At 26.8% G+C, this 15,738-nt stretch overlaps 4 protein-coding genes across 4 annotated transcripts; 2 read left to right on the forward strand and 2 right to left on the reverse strand.

The window, feature by feature from the left end:
- The first annotated feature begins 311 nt into the window (after positions 1 to 311).
- LOC124431744 (TGF-beta-activated kinase 1 and MAP3K7-binding protein 1-like) lies at positions 312 to 2,658 on the forward strand. The gene is made up of 6 exons (XM_046979966.1): positions 312 to 580; positions 804 to 1,041; positions 1,108 to 1,240; positions 1,306 to 1,546; positions 1,661 to 1,917; positions 2,008 to 2,658. Exons 1-6 carry the CDS (start codon positions 490 to 492, stop codon positions 2,464 to 2,466), a joined length of 1,419 nt encoding a protein of 472 aa, XP_046835922.1. The 5' UTR covers positions 312 to 489; the 3' UTR covers positions 2,467 to 2,658.
- LOC124431745 (4-hydroxybutyrate coenzyme A transferase-like) lies at positions 2,554 to 5,371 on the reverse strand. The gene is made up of 7 exons (XM_046979967.1): positions 4,774 to 5,371; positions 4,495 to 4,647; positions 4,159 to 4,398; positions 3,672 to 4,076; positions 3,327 to 3,593; positions 2,996 to 3,230; positions 2,554 to 2,870 (listed from the first exon to the last, which is right to left on the reverse strand). Exons 1-6 carry the CDS (start codon positions 4,925 to 4,927, stop codon positions 3,040 to 3,042), a joined length of 1,410 nt encoding a protein of 469 aa, XP_046835923.1. The 5' UTR covers positions 4,928 to 5,371; the 3' UTR covers positions 2,554 to 2,870; positions 2,996 to 3,039.
- A 141-nt stretch (positions 5,372 to 5,512) lies between these two features.
- On the reverse strand, positions 5,513 to 11,148 carry LOC124431736 (4-hydroxybutyrate coenzyme A transferase-like). The gene is made up of 6 exons (XM_046979948.1): positions 10,383 to 11,148; positions 7,510 to 7,662; positions 7,093 to 7,332; positions 6,608 to 7,012; positions 6,251 to 6,517; positions 5,513 to 6,174 (listed from the first exon to the last, which is right to left on the reverse strand). The coding sequence occupies exons 1-6, from the start codon at positions 10,582 to 10,584 to the stop codon at positions 5,990 to 5,992; spliced, it is 1,452 nt and encodes a 483-aa protein (XP_046835904.1). The 5' UTR covers positions 10,585 to 11,148; the 3' UTR covers positions 5,513 to 5,989.
- A 1,163-nt stretch (positions 11,149 to 12,311) lies between these two features.
- LOC124431638 (V-type proton ATPase subunit B) lies at positions 12,312 to 15,387 on the forward strand. Its single transcript, XM_046979759.1, has 4 exons — positions 12,312 to 12,514; positions 13,095 to 13,561; positions 13,643 to 14,308; positions 14,420 to 15,387. The coding sequence occupies exons 1-4, from the start codon at positions 12,427 to 12,429 to the stop codon at positions 14,684 to 14,686; spliced, it is 1,488 nt and encodes a 495-aa protein (XP_046835715.1). The 5' UTR covers positions 12,312 to 12,426; the 3' UTR covers positions 14,687 to 15,387.
- Positions 15,388 to 15,738: the final 351 nt, after the last annotated feature.

The following is a 15,738-nucleotide window of genomic DNA, read 5'->3' on the forward strand; positions in this document are numbered from 1 at the left end:
TTTCAATTTGAAATTAAAAAATTTTTACAATATTATAGAATTACATAAAATAGATTTTTTTTTTACTGATTTCCGAAGAAAACATTTAAATGATAAAAAAAAATATACGATGTCAATGTCAAGAGCACATATATATATGTTCCATCATGATGTACGTATATATATATATATATATATATATACTTATTTTGCTGATGATAATACTCATTAGTAACAGTTCACTAGCGTACTCTATATTAAGAAATGGAAAATATTTGAATAATCACAGTTATCTACAGTAGATAATATGAAATTATCTTATGAAAAAAGTAAACTTAATTTTCTCAAATAAGTTTTGTAGAAAGTTGATAAAAAAAAATGTATATTATTTTTTAAAATTTCAGAACTTCGTTATGTCCTCATATAATGCGATAATAAATTTTTTATGTTTAACATATTTTTAAATTTATTTCATTATACGTATTTCGTCATAAAGTGAAATTTTATAAAATGCCATCAAGGGCAAAGTGCATAAACATAATGCCATTCCAAGATACTCAATACAACTGGACAGATGATTTACCTGTTTGTAAACAATCTGGTATGTATTTAAAAATTTTTTACTTTGTTACTTGTTTATATTTCAGTTAACATTGTTAATTGAGTTTTTATTCAATTAAAATACATATGTGTTAATAGGATTAGTATATTCTAATTATTCATTTGACATACAATAATAAATATTATGCTTATATGTTATATGTTCAATTGAGATATGTATAAAATAATATTAAGATATAAAATAAAATAATATTATCATTTAGGCGTAGGATTTTCTACAAATCAAATTTATCGTGAAGATGGATATCGCCAAGAGGAACATCCATTTGAAGATCGTAGCTTTCATTGTAAATATGATGATACTACTTTCCTCTATGGTGTATTCGATGGTCATGAAGGGACAAAAGCTGCTAATTTTGCTATGCAACGAATGGCAGCAGAAATTTTACTTGGACAATTAGCTGGCAAATCTACAGATGAGGAAGTTAAGGAAGTTCTTAGGTAAATATTAAAACCTAATAACTTAAAGAATATAAGTATTTTTTATTAATTCATATCATATTTCAGACAAGCATTTATATCAGTAGAACGTGGATATTTGGATTCAATAGGTGATTTATTAGCAGAACGTACTAGTTTACAATTTGATATTCCTGATGGATTGAATTCTTATGAAACTTATCAAAAATTTCCTCATTTGGTTAGTGATCTTATTAAATATAATATTCTCATATAGATTAATATATATAATTTATTTATTAATAGGTCGACAAGTTAAATTCATTAAATTGTGAATTATCAGCTGGAACAAGTGCTGTGGTTGCACTTGTATATGGTGGAAGATTATATGTTGCAAATGTTGGAGATAGCAGAGCTTTATTGTGTAAAACAGATGATAATCAAGTATTAAGAGTTATTCAACTAAGCGTCGATCATGATTTACGTAACGAAGATGAACTTCTACGATTATCTCATCTAGGTTTAGATACAGATTCTATTAGACAAGGTGCGTTCATTATAAATACAGGAGGCACGTATGTAAAAATTATATATTTTTTTTATACATACTATAACAAATCTGTTTCAGAAAAATTATTAAGAGCTGTCAATGATATTTAAGGTTCTCACCTTGGAAATCAAGAAAATACACGTTGTCTTGGAAATTATCTTGTTAAAGGTGGATACAGAGAATTTGAAGAATTAGGATCTGCCAAAGCAGAACCTATTATAGCAGAACCAGAAATTCATGGTGGAATAGAGTTAGATGATTCCTGTAGATTTTTATTATTAATGTCTCGTGGTCTTTATAAATCATTGGAAGAAGCAACAGGGACTGATCAAGTAAATAAAGAATTGGCTCTTATGGCTGTTGAACAGGTATTTAAAATTATAAATTTATATTATAACATCTTAGAAGATTGTTTTTATATATATTGAATATGAATATAAAATCATTATTAATTTTAGTTTCGCATTCAATCAACATTGACGGGTGTTGCTCAAGCTGTAGTTGATAAGATTGTAAGAATTCATCATGATGTTAATATGAGTAACACGCAAAGTACTTTAACTACCGGAAAACGAGATGACATTACACTTCTTGTACGAAATTTTAATTTTCCTCTACCACATGCTTTAAAGAGTCCAACGGGTCAAGCGGTCAGATTTAATCCAATAGTTCAAACTGCACCGATAAGTACGTTAACGGATAACGATGATTGTTCAAATACAAGTTCCGTTGTTATGGAAACAAATTTTGATATATCAACGAGCGAAACATCAACTGCATCTGATGTGACTTCGTCTAGTGGAAGGCCAACAGATAGAAATGCAAGAATAAAGTCTTACGTTAATTTTTCGGAATATTTTGAAAATGTAGAAAAAAGAAGAAAAGAGGGAACTTTGCCAGAAGGAATAAATTTTTAGTATTATAATAAATAAACTCGAATACAATTTATCTTATAGATATATATAGTACTAATAATAGCTTTGTATATTGCTTGCCGTATAATATTTTTTTTTTTTCTGTGTTCATTTTATTTTATTTTAATTTTTTTCTCTTTCCTTTTTTTTTCTTTATAAAATGTACCATAAATGAAATACAGGAATTTTCGTATACGTATCGCTAACTTATTTATTTTATTATTTATTCCATTTGCACTAGTGATTGATCACATTTATATAGATTTATATAGATTTATATAGATTTATAATAATTAATGGTAAAAAAATAATATTGGAAGCTGTTGATTTTGAAAAGAAATCGTTTGCATTCGTTGCAACAGTAAGTAGACATATACAGTCTGGCATAACATGATTTTGAGCATGATCTGGAAAAAAAGAAGAAAAAAAAAAAAAAAAAAAAAATAATTTTATTTTTTACCATTTAAAATATTATTTTACTTATTTATAAATATATTTATATAAATATTTATGGAAAAAATCTTGACATTACTTGAATAAATATATCTGACAATTTAATTCAAGAAACATATTCTTTCACAGATATTTAGTTGGCATAGTTTTTAATCTTTCAAATGCGGCCTTTTCAAGACATTCCCTATGATCAGGATGTGCTATCTGAATCAATGCATTAGCTCTTTGACGTAACGTTTTACCAAATAATTGAGCAATACCATGTTCCGTTACAACGTAATGTACATGTGCTCTTGTAGTAACGACTCCAGCACCTATAAATTAATTTTATATTTTTCATTTATTCTAATTATTATTTATTCAGATTCCTTCAGATTAAAAATGATATTGTAATCTTTATTAAAGCTTACCAAGTTTTAATACTGCTTGTATTTTGCTTTCTCCTTTGCTTGTAATAGATGGGAATGCTATAATAGCTTTTCCTCTACCATCATGGCTTGTTGCTGCACCTCGTATAAAATCAAGTTGACCACCAAAACCAGAATACATTTTACATCCCAAACTATCAGAGCATACTTGTCCAGTAATGTCCATTTCAATGCAAGAATTAATGGCAGTCATTTTTGGTTGCATAGATATAACACGTGGATCATTGACATAATTAATCGCCAACATTTCTGTTAAAGAAAAATTGTACGTATTAAAGATAATCGTTTACTTATCTTAAAATCCAAAGTAATTAGATTTTAACTTACCAACAAAAGGATTGTTATGCAAAAAATCGTAAAATCTTTTAGTACCAATTCCTAAAGAACCAACTAAACGTCCTCTATGTTTGATCTTATTCTTATTTGTAATTATTCCTCTTTCAACAAGATCCACTATTGTATCACCGATTATTTCGGAATGTATACCAATATCTTTATGATTGACCAAAGCGCATAATACAGAATCTGGAATGTTGCCTATACCAAGTTGTAAAGTTGCACCATCATCTATCAATCTGTGCGCTATGAATTTACCAATTTCTAATTCGATTTCGTTAGGCTGAGTACTTGCTACACAAGGTAATGGACAATCATATTTGACTGCCCAATCGATGTGACTAGAATGTATAACAGTATCGCCAAATGATCTTGGCATATGTTCATTGACTTGTGCTGTAAAAATCAAATGAATATACTTTATAAAATTATAATCTTAAAATAATAAAAAGTAATAAATATCGTTTGAACTACCAACCAATTATGACTTTGGCTGTACAAACAGCAGCGCGTGTACAATCCACACTAACGCCAAGTGAACAAAATCCACGTGGATCTGGTGCGCTAACGTGTATCAAAGCAACATCAGGAACAATTCTTTGCTCGTAAAATAGTTTTGGTGCTTCGTGTAAAAATAATGGAATACAATCTGCTCTACCCTCATTAACGGCATCTCTAACGTTTGCGCCGATGTAAAAACTAATTGATCTAAAATGTTCTTAAAATAAATAGAATGATGTTTATCAAATTTGAACGTAGATATAATAAATGATATATTATCGTGATAATAATTTTCTTTTATTAATTATCATACTTTCAAATTCGGGATTGGCAAAGGGTGCATCACCCTCCAAAGCCATATGTATCAATCGTACACCACGTAAATTATTACATACACCGTGTTCGGTCATAGCTCTTACTAATTCCAACGGAGTAGCTGCACCTCCTTGTATAAATACTAGATGTTCTGAAATAATAAAATTCATCGGGTTTATAAATTAAAAAGCTAAAGGCTAACTCAATATAAACAAATAAAATGATTTATCTTTAATAAAATTAAATATCGCCCAATAAAAAGAATATTATCGTTTACCTGAATTTATTATTTTTATAGCATCTTCTACACAAACCCATCTTGGACAACGTTTTAATGGTTGAAATGGTTCCCGTATATGTCTTAGACCACAGGCATTGAATGGTTTCTCTGGTCGTAATTTTTTAATCGTTGAATCAATATTTCGTAACATTTTTTCTTACAAAAATACGATAAAAAAAAAAAAAAAATTATAAAGTATGAATAATATATTATGTCAATATAGACTTTATAAATTTTGTTTGGCAAAATTGATCATGCCATATAATTACATATAAATTTAGATAAATCATGCTCTAAAATTCCATCAATGACAAACGTAAATATACCGAGACTTATGCCGTTACCATCTCCACGATTGCTATTTGAAAATCGCGTATACTGGCGTTTGATTTTTCTTTAATCATCATAGTAGGCTTATGAAATTTCAATATCGATCATCTTAAGATTAAATTCGATATAATAGTTGATAATATCTTTTTTGTTTTTTTGTTGTTTTTCGTTTTGTGTTTTCTAATATTATTATTATTAAAATGTTTCTTATAAAACGAAATCTTAAGGATTATTACACGACGGTGAATTTGGATTTAAAAAAAAAAAAAAAAAAAAAGTGTTTTATATCAATAATTTACAAAAACTTTTAAGGGCGGATTTTTTTATGATGTAATAAAAATATAAAATAGTTATATGTGAAATAACATTAATGTGAAATTTTTTAACATTATGTATTTTTTTCGAATACGATGGACTCTTTCATTTATTACAATTAATATATTTAAAGAAACTGTATATAAAAAATGTTTACATGGAAATATTTAATGTGCTTCAAATGCTATAATTCCAGTTTAAAAAATTTCTTATTTTTAAATTTAATATTGTCTGCAGGACACATTTTGGAATAATTATTTAACATGTATAATAAAATGGCGAAACAATGTGTTACAAATATAACGTCATAATTTGTTGCGGATTAAAGCTGTACATTTCTTTTGTCGTTAATATTCTTATAATATTTATCTCTATCCAATAAAAAAATATTGAAAAGAAGAATTAGAGACAATAAATGATGTTAAATTATTTTATATGTATATAAATGTTTATGTGTGCATATATATATATATATATATATATATATATATATGTACATATATATACACACACACATATATATATGTATATATTATATATAACCTTCCATGTAAAATTCGTGCATAATTTATGGTGCCGGCATTACTTTTAAACGTTCAAACGCAGCTTTTTCTAAAGCTTCTTTATGACTTGGATGTGCTACTTTAATTAATTCATACGCTCTTTGTTGTAAACTCTTTCCGAACAAACTTGCGATTCCTTGTTCAGTTACAACATAACGAACAACTGCTCTATTAGTAACTACACCAGCACCTGTTAAAAAATTATTCGATGTTATATAATAAATTATATATAATGACATTTATTACTTTGTTATAAATATACTTGCCTAATTTTAATACTGGCAAAATTTTGCTTTCACCCTTTTTAGTCATTGATTGTAAAGCTATGATTGGTTTCCCACATTGATCATCTGCCATAGCTGCTCCACTAATAAAGTCTAATTGGCCACCAAAACCTGAATACATTCTAGTCCCGATACTATCGGAAGAAATTTGACCAGTAAGATCAACTTCTATGCAAGAATTAATTGCTGTCATTTTAGGTTGTTTGGCAACTATTTTGGGATCATTAACATAATCTACCATTAACATTTCTGTAAGAGGAATATTATTCAATTAATATAAAATCATGATGACAATGTTGTATAAAAAGTAAATGATTAATAAAAAATTTGTAAACATACCTATAAAAGGATTATCATTCATAAATTCGTATAATTTTTCTGTTCCAATACAAAATGATCCTACTATACGACCTTTATGCATAGTTTTTTGGTTATTTGTTATGCATCCTTTTTTTACAAGTTCCAAAACGCCATCACTGAACATTTCACTATGAATACCTAGATCCTTGTGATTAGTTAAATTCGATAGTACTGCATCAGGGATGCTACCAATACCCATTTGTAATGTGGCACCATCTAAAACTAAATTTTCAGCAATATTTTTGCCAATTTGTTCTTCTTCTTTTGATGGCTTCTTTGTGGGATGCATTGGCAATTCTACATCATGGTGTACAGCATAATCTATATGACTGATATGTATTATACCATCCCCAAATGTCCTTGGCATATGTTTATTTACTAATGCTATAAAATAATATAAAATTATTTAAATTTTCTATTGGAGAAACGTTAATAAAGATTAATTTAAAATTTTGAAAATTTACCTACGATATATTTGGAATTACTCATAGCAGAGCGCACACAGTCTACGCTAGTTCCAAGAGAACAATAACCATGACAATCAGGTGGGCTTACATGAATTAGAGCAATATTAGGTTTTATGTATCCTTGCTTAAATAACTTTGGAATTTCATGTAGATATATAGGAATGCAATCTGCATTACCCTGATTAACTGCATTCCTTACATTGCCACCAATGAATAAACTCATGGATCTAAAATGCTCTATGTACAAATGAAGTTTTCCTTAGATCATCAAAGTGCTATCTTGTTACATTAGCTTACACTTTTCTTACTGATGACGATTCACAAATATTTCAATGAGTTTTTAAATACTAAGTTGTCAAATAACTTGATATGAATTTTTGTAAAAATAACTATGAGATCCTGTCAGCTTCATACTTGCGTTCTCTGGTTTAGTAAATGGTGCGGGTCCTTCAAGATGCATATGATATAAACGTACATTTCTCACGTCGCACCGCACTCCATAGTCGGTCATTGCTCTTATTAATTCAATTGGTGTAGCTGCTGCTCCTTGGATAAATACTATCTGATCTATATACAGATAAATATAATATATTTCATTTATACGTCAAATTAATTTCATTAATGAGATACAAATATGATAATATAAAATATATTATATAATAATATCAAATTTCAAGTAACATTTATAAGTTTATTTTAAGTGAACATATTAAAACGTTATCGCGACATTTTTAATAAAATTTGAATAAAACTACTTTGATAATCACATATGCATGTTTTCATCCATATTTATATAGATATATACGGTCTATATGTGTCAAGGCTTAGTATGCAAATTTACAGAACAAGAATAGATGTATACAAAATTTTCTTATATTAAATTGATACGTTACTTAAATATAATATTATAATTTGTTGGAAAAAAATTTTATAAACCATGAATAATCGATTCTTAACGTTGACCGAAATGATCGAACGTTTAAAATTGATCATTTTTATATATAGCAATTTTGTACGCACACAGATTGAAAATATCAATATATATATATATATATATATATATATATATATATATATATATATATATACTTATATACATACTTAAATACGAATACTTAAGTTTCTACTATATATTTATTTATTTATTTATTAATTTATTTATTTATTTAACTCGCAATACGAATAAATAAAACTCAAATATTTAATTAACATTGTCTTTGATTTATTCATGAAGAAAACTTACATAACACGATACTTCCGATCATAAAATCTAAACAATCTAATTTTCATTGCCTGTTAACGCTTCACGTACGAATATGTAGAATATAATTTATAATAATAATAATTAAAAAAAAAAAAAAATTTAAAAAAAAGAAAGGAAGAAAGAAAAAGAAAATTGTGCGAGCATATAATCATTTTCAATTGGCCGGATATATATGTATATGTAGATGGTATAAAACATTGAATCATCTATTAGCCTCCATTGCCATCGTGACACGATCAAAATGCATACATATATATATATACACATATGTACATACGTTTACATACGATACGTGTTATGAAAGATTTTCTATTCTTCTTTTCATCCATTATAAACGTATATGTATACTTTTCGATCAAATATATTACACATATATATATATATATATATATATATATATATATATATATATATATATATATAAATAAATAAATAAAATTCTTGATTTTCTCTCTAAGTAGTTCGAATTAGATTAAATTGCAATAATAAATTCAATACATATCAAAACTTAAATAGAAAATATTTTCATCGTTAATTTATATCAATGATATGAAATAAAAGTAGAAAATTAAAATATTTGTGTATTATGAGATAATGATCTTCATCAATAGTTTGACATGATATTTTCTTTTTCTTTTTTTTTTTTCTTTTTTTTTTTTATTCTTTTATTTTATTCTTTTATTTTTTTTCTTTTTTTTTTTTTTCTTTTTTTCTTTTATTTTTCCGATATAAACCTCATGAATAATTAGTTTATATCTCTTTTAATGATAAGATTACGAGAAAGTAAATAAATTAATGTAACACATTCTTATATAATGTAAATTCTTATATAATGTAAAAAATGAATTGTAAGTTTAAATTCAATTTAAAACGAATATAGTACATTTGTTCGAGATAATGTAACAAACAACGTGTGATAATAAAATCTTTTTTTTTTTCTTTTTTTCTTTCCTTTTGTTTTCCTCTTCTTTTCTTTTTCTCACGTTTCTTATCAACGTAATAAAAATAAAAAATATATCTTTTCTTCAATTACATTTAAGTTTATCTAAAGTGAATAATATAGCAATAAATTGGTGGGGGTGGTGATGGGGGAGGGGAGGGGGAGGGGGAAAGGGACGTAAATATTTTAATAAATCTCAAAACACGTTGAAAACAGGATTGTACATTTGAACGTACGAATTAAGAAAAAATAATAATAATAAATAAATAAATAAAGAAAGAAAGAAAGAAAGAAAGAAAAACAAACAAGGAGAGAAAAAAAGAAAAGAAAAGAAAAGAAAAAATATTTTCTTTTAATTGTAATTTATATGTTTTATATATATATATATTATATTATATATATATATATATATATATATATATATATATATATATATATAATAATAATAAGAAAGAAAAAAACCATACAAATAAATAAAAGAAAATTACGATACGCATGAATTACGATCACGATTAAACAAAATGAAAGATATTAAACGGTAACACGGCAAATAATATCACGTTTATTCCCTTGTTCAAATTTTCTTCTCTTTATCTCTTCTTTCCTTTTCTTTTTTTTTCCTTTTTCTTTCTCTTTTTTTTTCACAATAATACATAATTATCGAAATAACGAACGTACGAATAATTTTGATAATAATTTGCTAAAAAAAAAATGTGTTCTATTTCAATAATTTTGATAAATCAAAAGAAACAGATGTTTCATCACGATTGATATTATGTATGGTTATAGGTCAATCTGTTGATCGATATTTGTACGTTCTAAATTTACGTCATCACAATTTTTATTAAAATAACAGTCAAGTTTCTAAAATTAAAAATTTTATTAAATATTATTATGATTTCACTTTGTATCTTTCAAAAATATAAATCCTTATATATATATATATATATATATATAGACTATAGCCAATCAAACGATACGATTGATAATATTTAAATGATACATAAATGAATAAAAAAGATACTTAATCAAATTTAATTCATTCTTTTATTATCATAAGATCGGTATAAAAATAAAAATTACCTGAATCAAGATTGGCCTGTTCAATAGCTTCGTCAGCAGTTTTTAGCCAACAGGGTTCCTTTCCTGGTATTGGCATTGATGGTTCGTTTACGTAGGTAAAGTAGTTTTTCTTAATCGCAGGTAGACAAGAAATTCGTGTTGTAGACGTTGTCATAGACGCTAAAGCTTTTGTTAAACCGGTTATTCGTTTGAACGCTGCCATTGTTACGGACTCAGCAAAAATATATTTTTTTTTCTTTTTTCTTTTTTTTTTCCCCTTTTTTTCACCCGTTATATCATTCAACGATTATTACACAATCAAAATATGCAATATATCTATATCGCGTACGTAACGTATGTTATATATATTTATATATATGTATATATATATATATATATATATATATATATATATATGAACAAAGGTTAGAATATGTATGTTAAACGACAGTGAATAAGAGATTTGTCAAAAGAAAATGCGAACGAGGAACGTTTTAAACGAAAGAAACGAAATGAAACGAAAGTAGAGCTAGTAAAGCTCTGTCACTTGTCGTTATCACGTTGCGAAGTTGTCTCTTCGTCTTCGTTCGTTCCTTCGTTGTTTTCCTTTTTTTTTCTCTTTCCTCCTCCTCCTCCTCCTCCTCCTCTTCCTTCTCTTTTTCTTATTTTCTTTTTCCCTTTGTCTCACTCTGTCTCTCTCTCTCTCTCTCTCTTTCTCTCTCTTTTTCTATCACTTACGAAACGTTCAACACTGTGTCTTACTGCACACTCGCCGCGTCTTCTACTGCGGTTCAGTTTTATTAGAAAACCAGGAACGTATGTATGAGAATGGTCTTTCGTCAAACAAGTCCGCATAAAGAAATAGTCTGTATTTATAACCGTAACCATGATCACGAGTACCCCGTGCAACATTTGAAATTTTTATTCGAATCGTCAAACTTTTATTTGGAGATTAATTAAGGCTTTTCTTGTTTCTTCTTTTTTTCTTTTTTCTTTTTCTTTCTTCTTCTTTTTTTTGTTTGTCTTTTCTCTTTTTTTATCATTTGTTTAATTTCTCAGTAAAATCTTTTTTTCATATTATAACTCCTTTTTCGTATTTTGATTTTATCGATTTATTATTTCTGAATGTATAACTATATGTATATACATACACACACATATATATGGTTATACATATGATATATATATATATGTATATATATATAACATATATTTCAATATATGTACCAATTGTTTTGATATATACGATATTAATTTTTATATGTTAATTAAAATTTCAATATAACGTTTAACATTTTTGTTACTTATTGTTAAGAAATTGTCGATGATAACGTAAGAGTTTTAAGAAAAAGAAATAAAAAAAGAAAAAAACAAAAAAAAAACAAGAACAAAAAGGAAAATAAAAAAAAATTATAAAAAAGAAAAGAAAATTCGTTTAAAAAATCGTCATTGCTCAGTCGGTAACTTAACGAAGTAAAACAAACGAGCTGAAAAAAAAAAGGAAGGAAACAAAAATAATCTTCTCTCTTGATAAATTTCTATCTTTCTCAATATCAATGAGATAATATATTTTCGATTATTTTAAAGAAATAATTTTTACAACGATACAATTTTATTTTTGCCCAATCGAAATGTCGGTAATTAAAACGTACTATGAGTTACTTAGTTCGTGACACGTGATCCCACGTGCCTTCTCTTCATCCTTGTCACTCGATGATATAAAATGACTTATATTTTATTTTTTCGGCGTAAAATTTTTCTTTATAAATTAAAAAAAAAAAAAAAGAAAAAAGAAAAGAAACAATAGTATCATCCGTGAGAAATAAATTTTTTTACGATTATAACATTCCCAAATGTACTATCAATTTTTCTATATAAATTATAAATTTAACGAATAGCACTGTTTCGATCCTCTCTATATTCCCCTGCATCCCCTCCAATTCACTCCATCCCGTGACACTCACGTCTCTCTCTCTTTTTATCGACGTAGTAGTAGCAGTATCTTCTGCTACTCAGTGGATTTAGGGACGAAGCAGAGATATTAACGTTTCTTTTGAAGTGAAAAATGTATTCGAAAACTATCGGCAATCGCCAAGCGGTTCAAGAACATGTTTTGGCCGTTTCTAGAGATTTCGTTTCTCAGCCTCGGCTTAGTAAGTGGGACAATTATTTGTTTATAAAAATTTTTTAAATTTACGATATTAAATCCTTTCGTATCGAAGCATCTACTATAAACTGGGCGTAGCATTTAATCGATTCTACACGAACAAGTCAGCTGATTCCATAAATTTTAACTATCTTTTTTTTTTTTTTTTTACCCCAATTTATTTACATTTATTTATAATTTATTCGATTATGCTATACTGTATAAATTTTAATTTTATTATTTTATTATATCCAAATATCATATCAGTATTAATTCGAAAATTTTTATATTTTCGGAATCTTTTAACGTGTCATGTGACTAAAGATAGCTATATGTTGTATGTAATTTTGGAACTTTGTGATATTTTAATATCACTGATGTTCTTCGATTTATTCGTAAATATTATATTTTTACGAAAATACTAACAATATGTTTTATTAATTACATTTAAACGATCTTTTATGAATAATACGTTTAACCTAAAAATTGTTAATTTTAATATGATAATAATCTATTACAATGAAATGAAATGTTTTATAAGCTTACTTAAAATTATCATTATTAAATGACAATTATAATATTTTCAGCCTATAGAACTGTTTCTGGTGTCAATGGACCATTGGTGATATTGGATGAAGTTAAATTTCCAAAGTATGCTGAAATTGTACAATTAAAACTGTCAGATGGATCCTTACGATCTGGACAAGTTTTGGAAGTTTCTGGTTCTAAAGCTGTAGTACAAGTATTTGAAGGTACTTCTGGAATCGATGCAAGAAACACTCATTGTGAATTCACCGGTGATATCCTTCGAACACCTGTGTCTGAGGATATGCTGGGTCGTGTATTTAATGGATCTGGAAAGCCAATAGACAAGGGTCCACCTATTCTTGCTGAAGATTTCTTAGATATTGGTGGACAACCAATTAATCCCTGGTCACGTATTTATCCAGAAGAAATGATACAAACTGGAATTTCTGCTATAGACGTTATGAATTCTATTGCTCGTGGTCAAAAGATTCCTATTTTCTCTGCTGCTGGTCTTCCGCATAATGAAGTAATGATATTTATTTTTTAATCATTTACACAAATTTATACAATATTTATATTTTAACATTTTATCATATATTTTTGATAGATCGCTGCACAAATTTGTCGTCAAGCTGGTCTTGTCAAAGTACCAGGAAAATCAGTTTTAGATTCTCATGAGGATAACTTTGCCATAGTATTCGCAGCTATGGGTGTAAATATGGAAACCGCACGATTCTTTAAACAAGATTTTGAAGAGAATGGCTCTATGGAAAATGTCTGTCTTTTCTTAAATTTAGCTAATGATCCTACTATTGAGAGAATTATTACACCACGATTAGCCTTGACAACTGCCGAATTTTTAGCATATCAGTGTGAAAAACACGTGCTAGTCATTCTCACTGATATGTCTTCATATGCTGAAGCTCTTAGAGAAGTATCAGCAGCGCGAGAGGAAGTACCTGGTAGACGTGGTTTCCCTGGTTATATGTACACAGATTTGGCGACCATCTATGAAAGAGCAGGACGAGTTGAAGGACGTAATGGTTCTATTACTCAAATACCAATTCTTACTATGCCAAATGATGATATTACACATCCTATTCCTGATTTGACTGGATATATTACTGAAGGACAAATATACGTAGATCGTCAATTACATAACAGACAAATTTATCCACCAATAAATGTCCTCCCATCACTTTCTCGTCTAATGAAATCTGCTATTGGAGAGGAAATGACACGAAAGGATCATTCTGATGTTTCAAATCAATTGGTAAGTGTATTAATTATATGATTATATTAAAATGAATATATAAATAATCTTTTTGATTTAGCTATTAGATTTTGTTTCTTCAGAATATATAAATTAATAATTATATTTCAGTATGCGTGTTATGCTATTGGAAAAGATGTGCAAGCTATGAAAGCAGTCGTAGGAGAAGAAGCTTTAACTCCTGATGATTTGTTATATTTGGAATTTTTAACAAAGTTTGAAAAGAATTTCATTTCACAAGGAAGTTATGAAAATCGTACAGTTTTTGAATCATTGGATATTGGTTGGCAATTGCTTCGTATTTTCCCTAAGGAAATGCTTAAAAGAATCCCAACCAGTACTCTTGCTGAATTTTATCCAAGAGATTCTCGTCATTAATTTTTATTAATCTATGATTTAAAGCACCTCGTGTATTAAGTAATCGCCCCTAAAACAATAAGAACAGAATACATATGTCTGACATAATGTCAGTTTTTCATTCGGTTGTACAACTATACATAATTATAATATGTTATTGAAAATAATTTATGCCATTACATAAAAAGGAACAAAAAAAATAGATAAAAAAAAAACCGTTTTTGTTGGATTATGAAATATGAGATGTATTCTTATATTTAATAGAAGTCTAATATAATTCTTAAATATTAGCGAATCAATTTTAGAATGGTATATGAAATTATATTTTGCATGAAAATACTTTATATGGCATAAAGATAAAATATGTTGATATATAGAAAGAAATTAGTTTTGAAAAAAAAAAAAAAAAAAAATTAAATAAAATAAAAGTGCAATCTTGTTTCAGATTGTTCATTTTTATTCGCAGAAAATTTTAATTGTAAAGTGTAATATATATAATATTCAGTATTGATATAGTGCAGAAGAATATATCTTTGAACATACTTTACATGTGTGCACTGTATTATAATAAGAAATTTTGAAATGCTTTGTGTCCATTCCAAAAAGCTTACATTTAACAATACCTATGTACAGGTAAATCTACAATGTTATGTAAAATATAAAGATGTATTGTTCATAAATGTATATGTGAAAAATAGAAAATTAAAGAAATACCTTAAAAATGTTTTCCTTTAATATTATATTTTTTTTTGTTTATAAAAATTCAAACATAAAATATAGTGAACTAAATAATACACTAGTCCCTAGTAAAAAAGTAACTAGCAAAAAAGGATCAGGATTTTTTTTTTACACATTGCATTAAGCTTATTTAATAATGTTTTCAATATATATATATATATATATATATATATATATATATATATATATATATTTTTTTTTTAATTTATAAAAATTATATATATATATATTTTTTTTTAATTTATAAAAATATATATATATTTTTTTTATTTTTTTTTTTTTTTAATATTTTAACACAATGGCAGATGAAAATGATATTTCAATTTTATTTTCGT

This window comes from Vespa crabro, chromosome 22, assembly GCF_910589235.1.
Source record: "Vespa crabro chromosome 22, iyVesCrab1.2, whole genome shotgun sequence".
Taxonomy (NCBI): Eukaryota; Metazoa; Arthropoda; class Insecta; order Hymenoptera; family Vespidae; genus Vespa; species Vespa crabro.

Bases quoted from the DNA above. Each gene is read 5' to 3' on its own strand.
- LOC124431745 (XM_046979967.1), bottom strand. From the start codon at position 4,927: ATGTTACGAAATATTGATTCAACGATTAAAAAATTACGACCAGAGAAA. The intron at 3,594-3,671 runs GTAAGTTAAAAT...TTTCTTTAACAG, and splicing joins GCATAACAATCCTTTTGTTG to AAATGTTGGCGATTAATTAT. The intron at 3,231-3,326 runs GTAAGCTTTAAT...ATTAATTTATAG, and splicing joins ACAAGCAGTATTAAAACTTG to GTGCTGGAGTCGTTACTACA.
- LOC124431638 (XM_046979759.1), top strand. From the start codon at position 12,427: ATGTATTCGAAAACTATCGGCAATCGCCAAGCGGTTCAAGAACATGTT. The intron at 12,515-13,094 runs GTAAGTGGGACA...TAATATTTTCAG, and splicing joins CGTTTCTCAGCCTCGGCTTA to CCTATAGAACTGTTTCTGGT. The intron at 13,562-13,642 runs GTAATGATATTT...TATTTTTGATAG, and splicing joins CTGGTCTTCCGCATAATGAA to ATCGCTGCACAAATTTGTCG.
- LOC124431736 (XM_046979948.1), bottom strand. From the start codon at position 10,584: ATGGCAGCGTTCAAACGAATAACCGGTTTAACAAAAGCTTTAGCGTCT. The intron at 7,663-10,382 runs GTAATTTTTATT...ATCTGTATATAG, and splicing joins ACAGGCCAATCTTGATTCAG to ATCAGATAGTATTTATCCAA. The intron at 6,175-6,250 runs GCAAGTATATTT...ATTTTTTAACAG, and splicing joins TTTGCCAGTATTAAAATTAG to GTGCTGGTGTAGTTACTAAT.
- LOC124431744 (XM_046979966.1), top strand. From the start codon at position 490: ATGCCATCAAGGGCAAAGTGCATAAACATAATGCCATTCCAAGATACT. The intron at 581-803 runs GTATGTATTTAA...ATTATCATTTAG, and splicing joins ACCTGTTTGTAAACAATCTG to GCGTAGGATTTTCTACAAAT. The intron at 1,241-1,305 runs GTTAGTGATCTT...ATTTATTAATAG, and splicing joins ATCAAAAATTTCCTCATTTG to GTCGACAAGTTAAATTCATT.